The sequence below is a fragment of the Podarcis gaigeae genome (genome assembly GCF_964106915.1).
Source record: "Podarcis gaigeae genome assembly, chromosome: 16".
Taxonomy (NCBI): Eukaryota; Metazoa; Chordata; class Lepidosauria; order Squamata; family Lacertidae; genus Podarcis; species Podarcis gaigeae.
In genome coordinates, this window is record NC_139693.1 from 26,052,324 (window position 1) to 26,073,852 (window position 21,529).

The window sequence follows — 21,529 nt, forward strand, 5'->3', positions numbered from 1 at the left end:
GGGGGAGGGAAAAGAGGTTCGTCACGGTCCAACTGGAGAGAGTATTGCTCACGTTTTCGGCATCAAGAGGCCCAGAATGAGAAGAGGAAAAAGAAAGGAAGCTTAAGAAACCCAGAGTTTGCTTGGTGCACAACAAGGCCGAAGACCGCCCTGCAATATTTACATATGATACAGGAAAGATCGAAGGGAAGGGGGTGGAGAACAAAATAACAATAATAAAAACCCACAGAAACCTAAAATCTAGGGGAGGGGAAAGGAGGGGAGGGGGGAATTCAGTCATCAGGAATAGTGTTTTCTTCTTCTTCTTAGTCCACTTAGCAAAATATACAGTTCATTATTCGTTCCATAGCAATTGCCTTCTGCTAATTCGGCACGTTTCTCAAAGCCTCACCTTGATAGAAAGAAAAGGTTTCTTTTTTTACACAAAAAAAGAGAGAGATCGAGAGAAAGAGAATCTGCCCGATGCAGCAACATCTCCCTGCTCTCTGCCTACCCTTTGGAACTGCCTTCACTTGACATCGCAATACGTCCTTTCCAAGATAACCTTTTGCTTTCTCATGACCAAGTCCTGTTCCTTCCTCCTGCACTGCCCGCCCCCCAAAATATATATTTATATAATATATATCTAAAAACAAAACAAAACAAAAAGATTTCAAAGCCAAATAAAAATATTCCTCAATAAAAGCTACCCCCTACTCACAATCACAAAAAATAAAATAAAATCCAAATTCATAAAACGGTTCTTCTGAGAGGCTCTGCAAAAGAGCAAAAAGAACCACAATAACGAAAAAACAATGACAATGAGAGGACTGACTTCACACCTCCTCTGTCCTCCTTCCCCAGCACCCCTCTCTCCCTCCCCTCCCCCCAAAAAAAGATTAAAAAATAAAAGCTAACAAGCTAACAAAATAAATAAAAGAAGAATCGTCGGGGTGGAGGGTTTGGGGAGAAGTGTAAACGGTCAGCGGTTATTAGTAAGAAGAGGAGACAAGATCTCCTTGCGTTCAAATCCAGTGCTCAAGATCTGGTCAATGGAGAGATCAGGGCAGGCCGGGAGAAGCCCAGCAAACAGCCACGAGTGTGCAGTTTTATTTACTAAAAATGAAATCTTGGCTCATCCCTCAAGTGTTGCCGGATCCTCCAGGTCGCTTGTCCTTGGTTTGCTCACTGGGGAATCTGCAAGAACAAAGGGTGTGGGGAGATGGAAATTATGGAATGATCATGCAAGGTTAGCCTCCCCAGAATTTTGCATTCACAGCTGTCTCAAGAGTGTGTAAGCACACCTTCTTGTAGAATCTTACAATGGTTAAAAGGTAAAGGTAAAGGATCCCTGGACGGTTAAATCCAGTCAAAGGCGACTACGGGGTTGCGGCGCTCATCTCGCTTTCAGGCCGAGGGAGCTGGTGTTTATCCACAGGCAGCTTTCCAGGTCATGTGGCCAGCATGGCTAAACTGCATCTGGCGCAACGGGACACTGTGACGTAAGCCAGAGTGCACGGAAATGCCATTTACCTTCTTGCCACAGGAGTACCTATTTATCTACTTGCACTGGTGTGCTTTCAAACTGCTAGGTTGGCAGCAGCTGGGACAGAGCAAGGAGAGCTCACTCCGTTGCGGGGATTTGAACCGCCAATCTTCCGGTTGCCAAGCCCAAGAGACTCAGTGGTTTAGACCACAGCGCCACTTGCGTAGAGCTGAAAGGCACTCCCAAAGCTAATCTGGTCCAACCCCCTGCAATGCACAGCTAAAGAATCCTTTACAATGCCCAACATAATACTAGACTCCACAATGGGAACATCCCATGAGAGACAAATGGAAGGACTTTTTCTCACACAGCCAAGCATCTGTGTCAAGTCAACGGTCATGCCTTTCCCCTCATGTAGAAAAGAGGAAACAGGCTCTGAACATAAGAAGAGTCTGCCAATGGCTCATGCAGTCCAACCTCCTGTTTTCACAGTGGCCAACCAGATGGCTGTGAGAGCCCCACAAGGAGGACACAAGTGCTAAAGCATCTCTCTCACATACACACCCCCCGGTGGTTTCCAGCAACTGGAATTCAGGACCATTGCTGCCTCAGACTACGGAGGCGGAGCACAGCCATCATGGCTATTAGCCGCTGAAAGCATGAATTTGCCCAATCCTCTGTTAAAGCCAGAAGATGCAGAGAACCATCCCAGGTCTTACCACTTGATTTCGAAGTACAGATAGGTATCTATGGGAGGAGGCATCCCCTCTAATATCTTGGACTATGGCCACTTCACCCTACACTTCAACTAAGAGTTCTAAAACTGTCTTCAAGGACAGACCTATGAACAGCACACTGTGGAAGCCGAGTCCCCATTGGTCATCTTACCTCCTCCTTCCTTGGTCCTCAGCTTCAGTGGTAACCATTAGTAAACGCTGTTGCAATCAAAGGTCCCTTCAAAACAATGACATGACATTGATTGGACATTATCTGCAGAGCTTTGAACACTCACAATGTACCATATTTGTGTGTGTGTGTGTGTGTGTGTGTATGTGTGTGTACTATATCAGGTTAACCTGCAAGATGTGCTGTCTTGACTGCTTCAATCTGCAGAACTGGAACTGTTACAGGTGCCACAAAATTCTCGTTCCACATTTGTAAGGAATGGAACTTTCAGTGTGCCAGCACTTTGGAACTCCCTGCCTATTGACATCCAGCAGGCAGGTGCCTCGTTTTGTACTCTTTTTGGCGCTTGCTAAAAATGTTTTTGCTAAGGAAAGGCCTATCCAGATACGTAGAATGATGATGAAAATTTTAATCTGGGGCTGTTGTTTTTTAAATTAAAAAATGATTTATTTTTATTGTACACACATAATTCATAACACGACTGACAAAAATGGCTCCTTAAGGGGGTAAAATATTGAACAAAAAAAAGAGTTCTTTTTTGTAAACCACCTTGAGTGTGATTTTTTCAGGGTTTTTTGTTTTGCAATCATGCAGCATATAAATTTTATGAACAAATAAATACATCAAATGACCCAAATGAGTTATCTGGTGCTGCAGAATTGAAGCGCAGAGCACTCTAGCCTTTGTCATCAGAAAGCGCCACTGGCAGGGCTGCACATACTGCCTCCTAAGAAGATAATCATAGCAATGGGGAGACCAACTTGGCCCCATCCACCGGCCAGTGAAAAAGCAGCTGTTCTAACGCTTGCTTTCCTCTTCCCTCCGCATTCCTATTTCCTTACGTGCTGTACCTATTAAATTGCGAGCCTGGAAGGCAGGGACAGTCTCATAATTTAATATATGCACAGTGCTTTTTTAAAAAAATGCTACATGCTTTAGCAGTACTCAATAATTATGATTGTTACTGAAGCATATATGGCTTCAGGCAAAGCTAAAGAAGTCCCGACATTTCTTTAAAAAACAAACATAAATGAATGTTATGCTACTAAGTCACTGGCCTGCCTTTCCTGTCTGGCAGTGGCTCTGTTGGGTCCTGCTTAGCCCTTCACATCCTTTAATTCAGCCATCCCCAAACTGGTGCCCTCCAGATATTCTGGACTACAGCTACAACGGGAGCTGCAGTCCAAAATGGCCGTGTTGGCTGGAGCTGATGGGAGTTGTAGTCCAAAACATCCATAGGGCACCAGGCTGGGGGAGGCTGCTTTTTAGAGAGCTCCTTGCTCCACCCCATGGGGCCCTCCTGCTGATCACTCACCCCTAGGCTGTGGCCAAAGCCAGTGCTCGGGGCGGGACTTGCTGCGCTGATGTAGCTGCTGACTCCTGAATCCTGATTGGCTGCTCCGTAAAGCTCCGCCATTGGCCCGGGGCTGGTGGTGCCCAGGAATCCACCGGTGCGGCTCGGGGTAGACCCTACAGGAGGAAGCAGGACTAGCCAGTGAAGATGCCAAAATGAAGGCCCCCTTGTCCCCCCGCCCCACCCCTCACCCAGAACAAATAGAGAGCTTCCCCAAAGCCAGCAAGGTGGCCACCCCCCAGGGAGCACGGCAGTTACCTGTCCCTCGCACCACAGCCGCCGCCGCTGCTGCCGCCGCCATGGGTCCATACGCAGTGAGAGGGATGGCTGGAAGGAAAGGGAGAGACGTCAGAGCAGGCCTGGGCTTCCCCGCAGGGGTGGTAAAGGAGTGGGCGGCTGGTGAATCTGAAGAGCACCCAGTGCCCATGAGCCAGAGATGGGGGAGGTGGTGACCCTCGCCTGCTGATGGGAGTTGGAGTCACAGGTATTCCCTGGTCTCTGAGAAGTAGAATTTCCTTCCATTCAGGGAATAATCCCTCTTCTTAGATCTCAGGGATGGCTTCTGCTGGCTTCGGAAGCTTTCATAGGTTTCCTCCCACTTCACTGTTTAATTACATCAGGGATAGTCAACATGATGCAATGTTGGTCCAGGGATGATGGGAGTTGTAGTCCATTGGGTCATACTGGCTGGGGCTGGCAAGAGGCAGAGTTCCAACCACGCTGGCTCTCCCTGCACCAGGCAGACAGCAGTTCCAAGGTCCCAGCCACAGCATATATTTAAAGAACTCTAAGCAGGCATGGCTTCCCCCAAAGAATTCTGGGAGCTGTGGTTCGTTAAGGGTGCTGAGAGTGATTAGAGGCAGGGCTTCCCCCAGGAGGTACTCAGGAGCAGGCAGTACCAGCACTTCTTTTGTTGTAATTTAAAAAATGTGGCACTTACTGTAACAGCTTCATGGCTTCTATTTTTCTAGGAAAAAAGTAGACCCCCTAGCCCCCTCACAGAGCTCCCGTTCCCAGAGTTCCCTGGGAAAAGAGATTGATTGTTAAACCACTTAGGGGGTAGCGGCTCTGGGAGGGGAATGGGTGTGGTCTCCTAACCACTCTCAGCACTCTTAACGAACCATGGCTCCCAGAATTCTTTGGAGGGGGGAGGCCATGGTATCATAGCTCTTTATGGTGTGGACGCGACCTTGAACTGTGGTCTACCTGGGATAGCCAGCGTGGTTGGATTCAGCATCCTGTCAGCTCCAGACTGTGGCCGTCGTCTGAAGGCACATGAGGCCACCAACTTGACGAAGCTAAGTAGATCTGGCTCAGGTCAGGCTGGCCTGTACGGATGACCACCTGAGAACCACACAGACGCCATCTCGGGGAGGGTTCCACAATGGAATAAAGCTTTTTGATACCCACGTTAAGAAAATAAAATAGGTCAGAAGCAGCAAGATTTTAAGCCTGGGGAAAGGCATTATTATTATTATTATTATTATTATTATTATTATTATTATTATTATTACAGTGGTACCTCTGGTTGCAAACGGGATCCGTTCCAGGGCCCCGTTCGCAACATAAGCGGAACGCAACCCACGCCTGCATGTGCGTGGGTCGCGACTTGCTGCTTCTGCGCATGTGCGTGACGTCATTTTGAGCGTCTGCGCATGCGCGAGCGGCGAAACCCAGAAGTAACCCTTTCCGGTACTTCTGGGTCGCCACGGGACACAACCTGAAAAGACGTAACCTTAACCGAATGTAACAAGAGGTATGACTGTATTATTATTACCTATGGTATCCAAATGTCTGTGCTGCAGGGTCCTTGGGTGCTTATAACAAATTACCTTGGAAAGCTGTGGCATGAAGTAGGCTACGGTCTCCCCAACCCCTGAAGCTCCAAACCTCAGAAGAAAGAGAGGGAAGTGTGGCGAGTGAGGGGATGTTACGGAGGATGAGACGGGCCTGTCAGTCCATTAGCTCAGGAAGAGAGAGGAACAGCAGAGCGCTGCCTGGGCAGGAGACACACATGGCAGCTTCTACAAAGCTTTGGGGAAATGGCAGCGGGGGGCAGGGGGTGCGCCCTGAAATGCAAGTGCGAGGCCAGGCCAAAGGGCGGAAGGGCCATGGGAAGGAAGCGGCGGGAGGCATTAGACTCAGAGAGGAGGAAGAGGAGGAGGAGGAGGAGGAGGAGGGTGGGGAGAAGGTGCCCTCTGCTCCCTTGTGAACAGTGGGTGCAGGAGAGGAGCACCCCAAAAAAATTCCACCCCATTCCATCTCCAGAAAAATAGGGGGAAACAGTGATGTGCCGTTCCAGCATTGGCATGGCTGTTTTCTCAGGGGAGGCAAAGAGTAAGGAAAAATGCAGCAGAATCAGCTGGAAGGGACCCGAGGGTCATTTAGTCCAACCCCCTGCAATGCAGGAAGCGTGGCTAAGTAGTTCACAGTTCTAGGAGGAGGCACCAGAATTTGGAGCAGAACAGGGATTTCCAAACTGCCCACGAACATGTGAAGCTGCCTTGGTAGAAGACAGAGGAGGGGGAAACTCCGGGCCTACAGCTCCCTTTGGCCCTATCCATTGGCCATGCTGGCTGCTGGGGTTGATGGGAGTCAGAGTCGTCAGCCAACACAGGGAGGGCTGAAGGCCCCCACACTTGGGAAAAAGGCGACCCCTTTTCTCCTCGCTCCACGCAGACCAGCAACATTCATTCTGACCAGCGGTGTCTCTGTTATGCTTTGCAGAGTGAGGCTTGGTGAAAAAGCGCCGAGAGAAAGAGCAAAAGGGTTGTGTGGGTGGGTGCCTTATCGGTGGTGTTAAATGGCTGCGCCCTTCAAGTAAGGATGTAACAATAAACGCATTTCCCTGAACGTGGAGCTGTTGCAGAACAATGCAAGAGCCTGAATTTTCACGCAGATGGAAAAGGAAACGAGGGTCATTACCAACCTCCCGCCCACCCGCTCCCCCAAAACAAGCTGCGAGGCGGTAACTGGGCTGGAGCCGCCCAAATCTCTGTGCCCCCACCCCACCCTTCCAGCTTTTTGCAAGGTTTAGGAAATCGGTGGGACTGACCTGTCAGCTCAGGGAGGACTGGGGCACTCGGGAGGGGGGTCCTCTCTACCCGGAATTCTAAAAACGAAAGGCAAGACAACTTAGGAAATGTGGTCAGTTTCGTCCCCGAAAGAGAGGATCCAGCAAACAGAGCGGAAGGGGCAGGGGGGAGAAGAGGCGCAACAGCAGAAAGCACAAATATTCTGGGCGAGGCCAATCCTCAGAGTTGCTGCCTGGACTTGATAGAGTAGGGAGCAGGTGAGAAAAGACGCATCGCTGCTTTAAAAACCGGCACCAGATGCCCTGGCTCAGTATGACCGCCTAAACAAAGGATTTTCCCCCTTTGCAAACAGCAGCAGTGACCTGCCTCGCAGGCTTCTTGTGATCCCACCCCCCCCCCCAAACTGAAGTAACAAATTATTTTTCATTCCTTTAGGTTTGGAGCCCGTTAGATTTTTGATTGAGAGTCTCAATTAATATCCAGCTTTTAGATGGTGCGGTTGAGGGCTTTGTGTTCCGGTTTTCAGGAAGGCGACAACTCTGGGAGGGGGTTTGAGGCGGGTGTTGAGGATCAGAAGCAGGGAGGGAAGGAGGGGCTTAGAAAAACAGATTAAGAGAGAGAGAGAGGCTTGCAAGCTGCCCTTTCTAGGACTAACAAGTTTCCAGGGAGAAGGGGACCAAGGAGGGAACCACAACATCAGCATCCTGCTCCTGTTAAAACCTCAGAGGTTTCTCTCACTTCCTTCTTGAGTGGAGACAATTGGCAAAAGTTTAGAGAAGAGGCAGCGAATCCCCTTTTCAGCCATAGGGCCACATTCCCATCTGGGCAACCGGGGGCGGGGGGCACATGTTGCTGGTGGGTGGGGCCAGAGGCAAAAGTGGGCGGAGCAACAAGTGTGAATTTTATCTTTGTGCCGTAGGCTACTTTCTACACACACTCGCATGGATCCCCTCTATCTCCATCCAGATGAGAATGAAGCCTTATCAGAGTCCCAAGGACTAGGGAGAGGGTGTGTGGCTAGGGTAGAGTTCCAAGGGCTGAAGGTCCTCATGGGCTGCAATAGGACTCTGGGACTGAGGTCTGTCATCCATCCTCCACCGCCCGCCAGGATTGTAGGGATGAATTTTGGGGTCACTAGGGAGCCCACCCTCAGCACAAAGGCACAACAACTGAGAAAAGGGAGAGAGAGACGTACCAGGGAACTGGTAAGTGTAGCCAGGCGCAATGCCCGTGTAACTTCTGCTGGCGTAGGTGGCAGCCTGAAAACCTGGGTAACCTGTTCTCAGAGACAAAAGCATTGAGAAAAGTTAGATTATTTCACAGCAAGGCACACACACACCAGATTCACCCTCCGGAGTCCCTCATTCATGAGAGGCAACAGGAGGGATCTTCTAAATGTCCGAATCTCGCTCTCCTCAATCTTTTTATGGGAGACAATATTCACTTACAGTTCAAACCTTTAATAAGTTGTCCTCTACTAGCAGCCAGGCTCACAATAATGAGACACTGGAAGAACTTAAGAGACTGCTTCTCTGACAAGTCGGCACAACAAAATTATGGCAAAACAGCCCTTGTGGAAAAGTTAAGACAAGAAGAACAGAATATTTTGGCACATGTTTACTTAGTCCAGTCATTAAAGGATCCTGTGCTGTGTTCGAAACACCTTCAAGTGGAGTGAATCTCTGTGCTGCACCTCTGCATGATTTAAGTGCTCTGGCAGCGCCTCACCTCCTTTAAACAGGAAACAGTGTGTGCAGTTCTTACTTTTGCACCATGCAGAAGGAATGCTCTTCATGTGCAAGAGCAATGTGTGTGTCAAATTTTAATCTGTAGGGGAAGGTGTACCTCCTTCGTGGGGAAACTCTTGCTCTAGCACTGGAATTATCTGCAGTGGGCCCATTCTGCCAGAAGAGGGCAGTGTAGGATGACAAATGCCCGCCCGCCCAAATGTATTACCCCCATCACAAGACCTCTGACATCAGAGAGCTGATCCTTACACAACTCGGCACAGGTCCTAACACAGGCTGTCTGCTGCAGAGCAATAAGGGCAGAGAGAGAAAGAGTAAGGGGGCGCAGGCAGCTGAAAAGAGCTCCTTTGCCGTCCTTACCCAACATGCCAATCCCGAGCATGAAGGCGTCCATTCCGTAAGGCATCACCCGGGACCGCCCTCTTGCAGAGCCTGTGGGGGACATCACTTCCTTTGGCTGAGCTTTTTTACATTCCACCTGGCATGGGACACAGAAAGGAGACAGCTTGTTTGACAGGTCCCCTAACCGTGTAGGATATGTCAGCTTGTAGAGCAACCCCTCACTTCACAACCCCAGAGTCACATTTACAAGTGGAGGAGCCTTCTTCAAGCCCAGCCCTGTAAAAATTGCTGCATCCCCCTTCCTTCCATAACCATGCCCGTAAAACCATTCCCCAACTTTGTGCTGGCTGTGGCCGATTTGAATTGCCGTCCAAAACTTCTAAAGGGCAAAGCCGGCTCCATTATTTTCTTTTTATGTGTCCTTTCTAATCCACAAAAGGCTCGTTTCCCATCACGACAACTTTAAAAAAAGTTTGCCCTAAACTAGTTTGGATCCAACAGTTCTTTGCATGCAGCATTTCCTGCTTGGATTCTTCCTGCTCACTTCCACCCCGTCCCCTATTAAATGTGGAACCCCATTGCCACTTCCTCCTCCTTCTTCCCCCTTACAAGGCTCCTGTGGCTCTTCAAAAGTGGTGCAACTGACAGAAACACAATGGGTGGAGTGTTCCCCTTCACTGCACCCCCATATTTGGGTGGTGGGGGCTGCACCTGTTGAATGACCACCCATCATGCAACTTTTAAAGACATGTTAAGTCCTGCCAGAATAAAATAATAAAAAAAATCAGCAACTCCAATCTAGTCAAGTTTTCCCAGTGCACGTATAGTTGACAACACTAGGAATCACTGGCCACATAGATCATAGACAGGTGGCTGTGCTGTGCGATAGGAAGGGAGACCCATCTAACACTTCATATACACACACATTGCAGAATCCACAACCCTAACCATTTTGTTGTTGATCTCATGGAAGTGGATCTCGCAGACTTTCTCCACAATGTCTTCACTTTCGAATGTGACAAATCCAAAACCTGAAAGAGAAATAAAGCAGTTATGGCCTGGTCAAGATGCTGCAGAATCATATTCTATGGCAGAATGAAGGCCAGGCCAGGATCCTACCCTGCTCAGGTCCTGTCAGAATGTCAAGACACAGACACAACATACAAAGAAACATGCTGGATCAGGCCAGTAGCCCAGCCAGTAGTCCAATTCTCGCGGTGGCCACCCAGATGCCTTAATGGGGAAGCTCTCTAGCAGGACTCAAGAGCACTCTCAACCATCTGCTGTTTCCAGCGACTGGTATTCAGGAGTACTACTACTGCTTTGGACTTGGGCTATAACTCCCATCAGCTGTCACGAACTGATGGGAGGTGTATTCTAAAGCCTCTGGAGGGCACCAGGTTTTCAAAAGCTACCCCACCAGATTTCACCACATGTGTGAATGCAAGGCAGGCAGGTTGGGGGGAAAGGAATTTATTTGCTTCCTGTGCAAAACATAGCTTTCAACCTTGCCACATGCAGAAAGCCAAAGTATTTCTACAGGTAGGCTTAGTGTTGTCACTTGACTGAGGAACTGCGGGGCAATGGGGGACCTGCTTAAGTCTGCACTTGGGTCTCCATAAGCAGTTTGATCTGCTGAAGCCAGCAGGCAAAAAAAAGCCTTTACAGCACTAAGAGGGAGGCACCACATCGCATGGTAACGTGTTTAAAAAGTCACAGGCACTGGAAGTGACTGGGAAGTTGGCAACCCCTTCAGGTAGGGTGAATATGAGGCAGTGTGTGTGTGTGTGTGTGTGTCTGTGTGTGCGCGTGCACATGTGTTTTTAAATCAACAAGCAACTACCCTTTATCTCTCTGCTGAGGCAGCATGAAAACACCAACAAAAACTTCTTATTATTTTAAATCATTTTGTAGCGGAGTCCCACATCAGGGAAAGCAAGCAGCATCCTAGACCAGTGGTTCCCAATGTGGGAAGTGGATTACCCAGGGGAGTGCCAAGCAGGCAAGAGGGTGGCATGGGATGTAAATGACCATCGGACTTTGAAAACTTAGTATCACTGGCTCAAGTCCACCCATTTTCCTGAATTCATTAAACGAAATGGTTTTTACTGGATTTTGAATAAATGTGCAATCAACTGTTTCTGTTTTGAATTTCATTGTGCTGTTATATTCCTTAGTGAGTTGTGCAAACCGTTATTCTTTGCAGTGTAAGGTAAGGGGCAATGGAGATGAGTTTATGGAACCAAGAGGCTGGTTGGTTGAAACAGTTTGGGAACAAAATGTGAAAGATGAAAGCAGGGATGGCCTATTCTTGATTCCCAAAGGAGTCAGGCATCTAGGGGCTGGGGGGGCGGGCTGGATAGCATCAGTCGTCTTCAACCCAGAGGACGAGTCTTGCCTTGGACAGCACAACACCCACCCACCACCACGCAGGAGAGTGGTGGTCTGCCAGCAGCCTGCAGAAGGCTCCCCGCTCTGTAACCAAACTCCCCAAGGGAGGCTCTGGGAAAAGGTGACCTAGTAGTGGGAGCAGCCGCCGCCGCCGCAGCCCCAACCCCCCCGTGCTGCGGCAAAGGAGGAGAGGCAGCCTCCTGGCTTTCGTGTCAGCTTCCCCGGGGGCTCAAATTACTCAGGACAAGGTAAGACACACAGACAGATGGAGCCACGTAGGTGACCAGGGAGGGGAAAGGGAAGAGGCTGCCCCCGCTGGCAAAGAGTTACACGGCACAGGAAGCAGGCAGACAAAAAGCCCTCTGTGCTGAGAGGGGACGCGTCGGGTAAAAGGACACGGCTGACGAAGGAAAGTGGATCTGGAAGGAAGAGGCTAGAGGGAAGGGGGTGGGAAGGAGCTGCAAGCAGGGTGGGGCAGGGCAGGAGGGCGGAGGCAGTTGCAAGTGGTGCCTGGGTTCCCATCAAACACCCCGAAGCCTGGCTCTTCAAAATACAGGGCCTCACCTCGGTGCCTGTTCGTGGTCTTGTCAAACATGAGCATTGCGTCGTCCACCTGCAAGAGACAAAGATTGGGGGGGGGGGGAGTGGAATTGAGTTTGGGCTCGGAAGGGAACAGTTTCCAGACTTAATCCCCCAAAGCCTTAGGTCTTCTCTGCCTATCGTCAGGCAAAGCAAGGCAGCTGGATCCAGGTACAGTCATACCTCCTGTTATGTTTGCTTCATGTTACGTTCTTTCAGGTTACATCCCGTGGCGACCCGAAAGTACCAGAAAGGGTTACTTCCGGGTTTCGCCACTTGCGCTGCGCACCTGCGCAGATACTGTGCTTCAGGTTGCGCTCTTTTCATGTTGCGAACAGGCCTCCAGAACAGATCCCGTTCGCAACCAGAGGTACCACTGTAGGTTTGGGGTGCTACGAAAGGGCAGCCAAGTGCCAAAGCTGTTTCACTGTCTCTTTAAAGGGAGAGAGGCGCCTGTAGGATTCCCACCACAAGTGCCCAGGTGTCTTGAGATGGGTCCTGGGACAGCCTGTGCTGCCCATGCCTTTCGCCCCCATCCTGCCCGAATCTTAGGCAGACCAGCCCCTTTGCTGGGCACTTCTGGATATTGACATTGGTCACCCAAATGCCAAAGAAGTGGAACTGCCCTAAATGGCCATCAATCATTCAACAAACAAACAAATAAAACCATAGTAACCTAGAAAGCTCCTTTAGGCAGAAATCAGACCATTTGTCCGTCTAGTTCGGTATTGTCTACATACACTGGCAGCAGTTCTCCAGGGGTTCAGGCAGTGTTTGAAATTAGCCAGGTGCCAGACGCATTTTGCACCTGGCTATTGACCACTTGCAACCAAGGGAAGATGCCTGGGCACTAGGATGATGCCTGACATCTCCACCATCTGGAGGTGCATGCCTGGGAGATCATTGGATCTGGACTGTTTTCACATCCTCAGACCCCATCCTGTAGAATTCTATCAATTATATTTTATCTGCACAATCGGAACGAGTTTCTGGAACCAAAATGCTTCTTCTGTGCTGCCTGAGCAGGAGCAGACACCATTAAGAAAAAGAGGTTGAAATAGGCCAATATATACGCAGACTGTCCCTGGATCAAGCAACTTTTCTTCTTTAAGTTTTCAAAAGCTCTTAACCTAGCTCAAGATTGTCATCTGAACGAGCCAGATGTTTAACCAAGAATCAATCACTGTCAGTCCATCATTTGAAAAATAAGACATTAGAGCAGTCTTGCCCCCAGAATGGCAACTGGACATTCTGTTTTGGCAACCGTAGCTGTGGTTTAAGAAGCCATTTGGCGCCTAGCACATATATTTGAGTTTCCAACACTGGTTTTCGGAAGGGATGTCTCTCCTGGCCCTGCCTAGAGATTAAACTTGAGACCTTCTGTATGCAAAGAGGATGCTCTGCCACTGAGCCTATAGACTAACATTATGACTGCATCCAGAAAATCCTCCAGGCCAGAGACTCCGGTTATACATGGATGATGGCTTATCAAGTGCTAACATGCCACTTGGAAATGTAATCACTTAGTAAGCTGCTCATCTGTAATGCCATTCCAAAGAGGCAAGGAGAATTCTAACACAATTTGGATTAAAAATCCAGGAAAGCAAGTGGTTCAACACTGGCTGGAGAGGTTGGAAGCCCAGCATGTCTATGCTGTCACAAGTACACTGTAGTAAGCAGACTGTAGAGGATCTTTTCATTGGGTAACAAAGAAACCAAAGCTATGAGTTAGGATGGCCCCAGTTCAGAGCTCAAGCAGAGGTGGCCTCCAGATGTTGTTGGATTCCAACTCCCATCAGCCATAACAACCAAAGGTCAAGGATGATGGCAGTTGTAGTCCAGGCATTTGTAGTCCAGTCCATGATCACACCACTAACTTAGACAAGTAACTGTCCCCCTCAGACTCTACATCAATGTGAGGTGTGAGGATTATTCCCAAATGATGCCTATGGAAGACACTTCTGTTGAATAAGGCTTTCTCCCAGATGTGATCCAGCCATTTATGGAATACTAATTGCACACGTGTATAAATGGTTTTATTGTATTATTTAGAATTTGTAGAGGTGGCCACTGAGCTACAGGGCTAAATTCAAGATGTTAATATCAGCATATAAAGACCTTAAAGAGTGCATTCCCCCATCTCAGATCCTACTGCCAGCAGGCAAGGCCTTACTGGTGGTTGGCGCTGACCCATGACGGGGCCTTTTCTATGGTGGCTCCCCAATTGTGGAATGCCCTCCCCAGTGTGGTGACCCTTTCTCCTTCATTATCATCTTTCAGAAGGAATTTGAAACCATTCTTGTTTACCCAGGCATTTTGTGGACGTAGGATACTGTTCATGGCTACCCTAACATCACTGGATAAAATGGTGTTTTTAACCGTAACTGCTTTTTGGAATGTTTTAACTGTTTTCAGAATGCTTAAACAAATTATTATGCATGCCACCCTGGGCTCCTTTGGGAGGAAGGACACAATATCAATTGAATAACTGAATTGCTTTTAGATGGATTTAATTGCAATTGTTTCTAGAGTGTAAGGAAGGGTGGGAGATACAGTAAATTCAATAAATAATAACAAATAATTGTTTTGTAAATTTTTTCCTTCTATTTTTATTTTGTACCCCAATTGTTCATACATTCATTATTATTAATAATGCCACCCCAAACCCCTAAGACATTTGCTTTCTGCATTTTTTTACTAACCATTTCTATCACACATTCAAGGCAGGTATCTACACAGCCAGGAAGGTTCTGCAGTGTGAGAAAAGGGAAAATATACATATTCCCCTTGTCTTTCTTCCTGAAACAGCCCTGTACAGCACAGGGGAGGATGAGGTTTGTTTGTTTGTTTGTTTGTTTAAAAAAAATATGTATTATTAACCTCACAGCACACATCTCTCACCACCCTAATCCCTCCCACCCCTCCCCAATCCAAGATGCTTACTATAATCTGTTAGGATCTTGAGAAGGCTAATTCCTTCTTCCAACCCTTCCCCCCCCCACTTCCGCTTATTCCCTCCCACCCAAGCTGACACTTGCAAGTAACCCTTACATTCCATTTATTTCCTGAAAGCTCACAGGTTCTTGCTGGGCCATTTTGGGTGGTTGTCATTTGCTTTTTAAATCTCTCTTTTAAAAAAAAAAAAAAATTAAAGCCGATATCCCTTCTGCAAGCCAAAGCAGCCCTCTACATTTATGTAGAAACCATTGACCTTATTTTAAGCAGAAACATAGGACCTTTTAATAAGTCAGGTCATCCATCCATTCTAGCTCAATATTCTCTACACTGGCCAGCAGTGGCATGGCAGGTTTTCAGGTCTCTCCTAGCCCTTACCTGGAGATGCTGGGAATCGAAACCAGGACATTCTGCATGAAAAGCAGGTGCTCTACTGCTGGAAATTACCTTATACAGAGTCAGACCATTGGTCTATCTAGCCCAGTGTTGTCTACAGCAGGAGTAGCCTACGTGGTGACCGCCAGATGTTCTGGCCAGGCTGGCTGGGACTAATGGGAGCTACAGTACAACCACATCTGGAGACCACCACAGCTGGCTACCCCTGGTCTACACTGGCCAGCAGTGGCTCTCCAGGGTTTCAAGTCAGGGACATTTCCCAGCCAATGTCCCTGACTTGAGGAGTCCAATTGAAGTTATCTGGAAATGGATAGCCCATTTCTGTTTCCAAACTGATATGCATTGACCCACTCAAGCAAGTAACTATTAATGAATTATCCCTCAGCAATAATCACCATATTTGCCTTATTTTCAGAGTGTTCAGTGACCAAACGGTCCACATGCTTCTTCTGAAAAGTGGCATGATTCTGCAAAAGAGCAGGTCTGTCAAGGAGGCGAAAGCCTGGAATCAGGAACCAAGGCACCAGAGCGTGGCAGTTATACAGTCGGCAGCCTTGGGCCCGTTCCTGAAAACTGGGTTGCTGGCCCCTTCAGTTGGCCTGAGACCAGAAGCCTGACTCCATCCCTGTGGAAGGAGGCTAAGGAAGTTGAGGAGGGTCTCGCTAGGATTGCTAACTGTGCCCCGCTTCCTTGTCTACCTTGTGTCACAGGAGGACACAGAAACTGCCCTTCCATAACGTCAGCAGGCCAGGATGAAGGAGGTGGGGGGGTGGAGAGAGGGAGAAGGTGCTCACAATGGGCTTTCTGTGTTCAGGGTCAGGGCCGCTGTCAATTGGCAAGCCTGGCAGTCAACGTTGCAAGGGTTTCAAGATTGACGTGCGCTGGGCAAAGAAAGCAGGGCAAGAGAGAAAAGGAGATTATCCACTTTACCAGCGGGCGTCTCGAGTAGAAGCGTCTGGCAGAGGGATAGAGCACAGGGCACTTGCTGTTCCGGCCTGATTAACCCCGAGGTAGCAGGCATTAACGTGTGCCGAGGACAGGGGCAAAACCCTCCCAGTTCCAGTGCCACCGGGGCATTCTGCCAAGGCTGGGGGGAGCCCTCTCCAGAAGAGTTCAAGGTGGCATACCAGGCTCTCCCTCCATGTCCCCAATATTTTGTCCTCACAACAACCCTGTGAGGTAGGTCAGGCAGAAAGTGTGTGGATGGCCCAGGGTCACCCAGTGAACTTCATAGCTGAGTGGGAGGATATGAACCCTGGTCTAGCCAGACACTCTAACCACTACACAACACTGTGCACATTTAGTCACCCAACAGCTTTGTGGTCTCAGTCCTGTTCTGGAGGAAGAGGTTCTCCTTCACATATGGTGGTATCATCATCATCATCACTATCACCTATTTGATTTCCTGGGGACTCACTAAAATTCTTCTTTGCTCAGATGGCAAAATGACACCCTAAAAGAACAAGCCCAAGACAAGAGGCAAGAACACTGTAGAAAGGAAACTCTGTCTTTGAAAAAGGCACCCTCCTTAGGACCAAACTAAAAAACCACTGTCTTCCTGTATTAAAAAACATAATCTGTAGGCTGGGAAGACCACATAAAACAGCAGAGAAGGAACAATTCCAACCCTCAAAGGAGAAAGACTGCAGAACCAAAAGACCCTGAATTAAGGACATAAAATTTGTTAGGAGTTCTTGATAATGATGAGAAAAGGGCCCTGTGTTCCAGTTCAAAGGCCGAGGAACTGAACCGCCACAGAAATACACTTCTCCGGGTTTTTATTCACAGGAAGGCAAAAGAAAACCCCAAATCTTCCACAAAGTGGTCAGCGAGCACACTAAGCCCCGGAGAAATGGAGGCAGGCTTCAAGGTTGCAGAGGAACATAAAACCTAAGAAGAGCCCTGCCGGATCCAGCATCCTGTTCTCACTGGGGCCAACCAGATGCCCATTACGAGAAAACACACAAGCAGGACCCAGGCACAAGAGCACTCTCCAGCAACTGGTATTCAGAAGCATTGCTCTCTCAGACTGTGGAGCACAACCATCACAGCTAGTAGGCATCAATGGCCCTCTCCTCTACTGCATCAAAGAAGCCTGGGATGAAAAGCCAGGAGGGAAGAAGATGGTGGACAGGAGCATCCCTGGGAACGGCCAGCCGGTCTCCCCCTCCCCCTCCCCCTCGAGCTCTCCAAGCACATCCCCATTGACGAGGGAGGCCTTCCCTGACACCGGGTGGGCATTCAATTTCACAGGCGGAAAATGTGTGTCCTCAATAGGCTCCGGTGTCCATGGAAACCCAGGGCAGGGGAGAGGCGGGATTATGGCGGAGCCGCCAAGTTCAGGCGGGCAAGTGCTAAGTGTGAGTGGCAGCCCCCGGCGGGCGGCTATTGTAGCGGCTGCCCGTTGGGTGCCTCTTTGGGCAGATCCCTCTGCTGGGGGGGTGAGACCCCCCGCTGCTCCCCTGGGCCCCATTCTCCAGAGCCCTTTTCTTCTCTGGAGGGAGGCCGCCGCCGCCGCAGTGGCTGGCTTTGCCAACGCCCCGGAACAAAAGAGGCTGGCTGGGGATGGCTTCTCTTGGGGCCTGGTTGCTGTGGCAACCCTGGCCCCTCCAATCCGAGCTGCTGGATCAGATTAGCGCCAGCTCTAATGCTCTCTCTTTCTCTCTCCCAGGGAAAAAAAAGCGCTTCTCAACAGCCACACAAAAGGCATCCCTGCTGGGGACAGACCCTCCTCATGGAGGAGATGGTCCTTGTGGGCCTCCTGAGGGAGAGCCAGGGCCACTCGTTCCCTCCTCCTTCTCCTCCTCCAGGCACACAATAGCCTCCTACGAGGGAGGCCCTGTCAGCCCTCGCACACACTGTGCAAAGCTCTCAGCTCAGTCACAAGTCCGTTCCACCAGACTATGGGTCAGCGCCACAGCTTAGGAACACAGGAAGCTTAGGAACTGTTGACCCATCTAGCACAATACTTTCTACACTGGCCTGCAGCAGATCTTTAGGCTGGAGTCTATCCCAGCCCTGCTTTGGATTGAAGCTTCTGCATTCACAGCAGATGCCCTACCCCTGAGCTCCATCCCTTCCCAAGTTGCCTTATAGTGAAGTGGACCGTCAATCCACCCAGCTCCATACTGTCCACACTGACTGGAAGCAGCAGCAACAGCTTCCCAGAATTTCAAACAAAGAACCAGTTTTGCAGTACAGTGGTACCTCGGGTTACATACGCTTCAGGTTACAGACTCCGCTTCAGGTTACAGAAATAGTGCTTCAGGTTAAGAACTTTGCTTCAGGATGAGAACAGAAATCATGCTCTGGCGGCACAGCAGGAGGCCCCATTAGCTAAAGTGGTGCTTCAGGTTAATAACAGTTTCAGGTTAAGTACAGACCTCCGGAACGAATTAAAAACTTAACCCGAGGTACCACTGTAGTCTAGTTATAGAGAAGTGACCATCATGGTGATCTAGGCTCTCTTCTTCTGGACATTCAAAGTCCCCCCTTTTGGACTACGGCTCCCAGCAACTGGGACTGATTGGAGTTGTAGTCCAAGAGCAGCTGGAAGGGACCAGCTTGGGGGAAGGCTGAGCCACAGAGCACAGTGTAGTGATTAGATGATTTAACATCCACGAGCCAGTGGCAGGAGGATGTTTACTAACTGTGTCTCGTCTCTCCCAAATAAAATCCACCCCGCCACTCCTTGCCGTAGGCGTCGCAAGCCAGCCAAAAGCTTTTCTGGAAGAAAGCGCCACTGAGGAGTGCAGGCAGAGAGCATATTCAGAAAGAGAGGCCTTCGCTTATAGCGACAGAGGGTATAAATAGCAGAACGCCCCCTCAGCCTCACTTCCGTTCCACCTTCACATCCTATCTGGAGGTGGAACTCTGAGTCAGGTGGGGGGGGGGAGGAAGTGCACTGTATTTTATTTTTAGAACGTGTGCGTGTGTGGGAGGGAGGGAGGGAGGGATCTCTAATCTAGTGCAGAGGCCTAGTGCCCACTGAGGCGAATGAAACCTGCATCCGAGCCGGGCCACTTCAAAACAAGAGGGGACATAAACGATGGAATGATCCTTTGCAGAAAACGCAGACTGCACTCATTGAGGTAGCATGTCAGTGAAAGGACTAGGATAGCCTTCTGCACAGAGGAAGGCTTTATTTATCACAGAGAAAACTAGGCCAGAATCACTTATCTTGCGGGGAGGAGGAAACCTCCTTTCACTGCTACTATGTTTTGTTTTTTTATTTGCATCTAATGGAGTTGAATGTTTAAAATTCAGGGTAGAAGGAAGAACAGGATGGCTTCATGCCGCTATGGAACTCAGTCCCATAGGAGGCAGTTATGGCCACCAACCTAGATGGCTTTAAAAAAGACAAACTCATGGTGGAGAGGGCTATTGATGGCTACAGTGGTACCTCGGGTTACATACGCTTCAGGTTACATACGCCACTATCCCAGAAATAGTGCTTCAGGTTAAGAACTTTGCTTCAGGATGAGAACAGAAATCGTGCTCCAGTGGTGCGGCAGCAGCAGGAGGCCCCATTAGCTAAAGTGCTGCTTCAGGTTAAGAACAGTTTCAGGTTAAGAATGGACCTCCGGAACAAATTAAGTACTTAACCCGAGGGTTAGGGTTAGGGTTGTGAATACCAATTGCTAGAAACCGAAGGAGAGGGAGAGTGCTCTTGTTGCTCAAATCCTGTTTGCAGGTTTCCCAATGGAGCATCTGGCTTGCCACTGTGATGCTGGACCAGACGAGCCATTGGCCTGATCTAGCAGGTTATCCGTATGTTCTTATATACCTGTCATCCCCAAGCCGGTGGCCCCTCCAGCTGTTTTGGACTGCAGCTTCTATCAGCCCCAGCCAAAATGGCCATACGATGCTGAGGCTGATGGGAGCTGTAGTCCAATGGAAGGACAGCAGGTTTACATGTTCAAGCCTGGAGGGTGGAGGCATCGCAGGAGAGCCGAACAGACCCAGAAGCATGCAGGGATCTAGGTGCAGGGGTGTGGCACTTCAATGTGAGGAAGTATCTCATGGGGCAAGGTAAGTAGCAGCAGGCGTGAACAATAATTTCCTTGCAACCAAGTCTCTCACCTAGTTATAGCTGCAGGCTCAACACACCACCCAGAGGGAGCGACCCCACCTCTTAATCCCTGGAGGACAGGTGTTCACAAACAACAGGCAAGGAAGGAAAACTTTGCCTCAGCTGTGCCACTGCAGACTTAGTATAGACTGTATGTGTGAAATAGATATACCTCTGGAGGTACATGGAATCTATTTAATGTATAGATTTAGCATAGCTGAGAAAGACATTTACTTCCTTGCCCGTTTGTGCAGATCAGGGATAGGGAACATGTGGCCCTCCAGATGTTTTTTGGACTAAGTTCCCATCAACCCCAGCCTCAATGGCCCAATATTCAGGGATGACAGGAGTTGTTGTGATCCAAAAAACATCTGGAAGACCACAAGTTTCCCCACTATATAGAACCAGTTTACCTGCGAGCTCACCTTACTCCATATAAGTCTACTCAACTGCTCCAATCTGCAGATTTGGCAGTTATAGGTGCTATATAATACCTGTTCTGCATTTGTAAAAACTTAGTATTTTACTATGGCAACACCTACACTTTCCAACTCCCTGCCTATTAACATCAGGCTGTATTCTTCTCAGTGTTTGCTAAGAATATTTTTGTTTAGGGAAGCCTATTTGCACATGCATAATAATATTGACATTATTATGTCAACATTTATTTATGTTTATTAAAAGCTTTAATCAGCATTTTAGCTTATTGTTGATTTTAATTTTTTTAATGTTTTAAATAGTTGTTTTTAACTGGTTTTTTTTTAAACCCCCAATAATTTCATTGTTTTATTCTTTTTGTAAACCGCTTTGCGGTTTTCTTTTGTTTTACAATCAAGCAATATATAATTTTATATGTATACACACACACACAGCCTTCCCTATCCTGATGCTCTCTGTATATTTTGGACTACAACTCCCATCAGCCCCCAGCCCACACTGCCAATGGTTAGGGAGCATGAGAGCTTTAGCCTAAAATATCTGGAGACAATGAGGTTAGGAATACATTATAGAAAACTAGAAGGAGAAGGGTTCTAACCCTTGAAAGTTCTCTATGCGCAAAAAGTATTTATGTTTGGAGGGAATATTCAGTTATAGAAGTCAATGCTTCCCTGCCATTAGAAATGGTCCCATCTAGAGGCAGGCATTTATAGATGTAAAATCGCAGTCAGTTCTTGTACTGCAAACCACTGCTGACCAAGAACCAAGCAGTCCTTTTCCAGTTTCCAGAGTGTGTGGCTGAGTGGGATTATTAAAAATCCAGCAAAACTGGAGGCGAGAAGGAAGGTG

At 48.6% G+C, this 21,529-nt stretch overlaps 1 protein-coding gene across 5 annotated transcripts in view; it reads right to left on the bottom strand.

Moving 5' to 3' along the window:
* Window positions 1-1,028: 1,028 nt before the first annotated feature.
* The window catches only part of MSI1 (musashi RNA binding protein 1), a 55,558-nt gene continuing 35,057 nt past the window's right edge, over window positions 1,029-21,529 (bottom strand). For 2 of the 5 annotated variants that reach the window (XM_083717558.1, XM_083717556.1), the window contains exons 7-15: window positions 11,806-11,854; window positions 9,799-9,881; window positions 8,869-8,986; window positions 7,956-8,036; window positions 6,781-6,837; window positions 3,984-4,052; window positions 3,687-3,859; window positions 2,354-2,419; window positions 1,029-1,176 (exon numbers count right to left, since the gene is read on the bottom strand). In XM_083717558.1, coding sequence (XP_083573684.1) covers window positions 2,378-2,419; window positions 3,687-3,859; window positions 3,984-4,052; window positions 6,781-6,837; window positions 7,956-8,036; window positions 8,869-8,986; window positions 9,799-9,881; window positions 11,806-11,854 — 672 coding nt within the window. In that variant the 3' untranslated portion in view covers window positions 1,029-1,176; window positions 2,354-2,377. The remainder of the gene's footprint in view (window positions 1,177-2,353; window positions 2,420-3,686; window positions 3,860-3,983; window positions 4,053-6,780; window positions 6,838-7,955; window positions 8,037-8,868; window positions 8,987-9,798; window positions 9,882-11,805; window positions 11,855-21,529) is intronic. The other 3 variants (XM_083717557.1, XM_083717559.1, XM_083717560.1) reach the window with 3 other exon arrangements.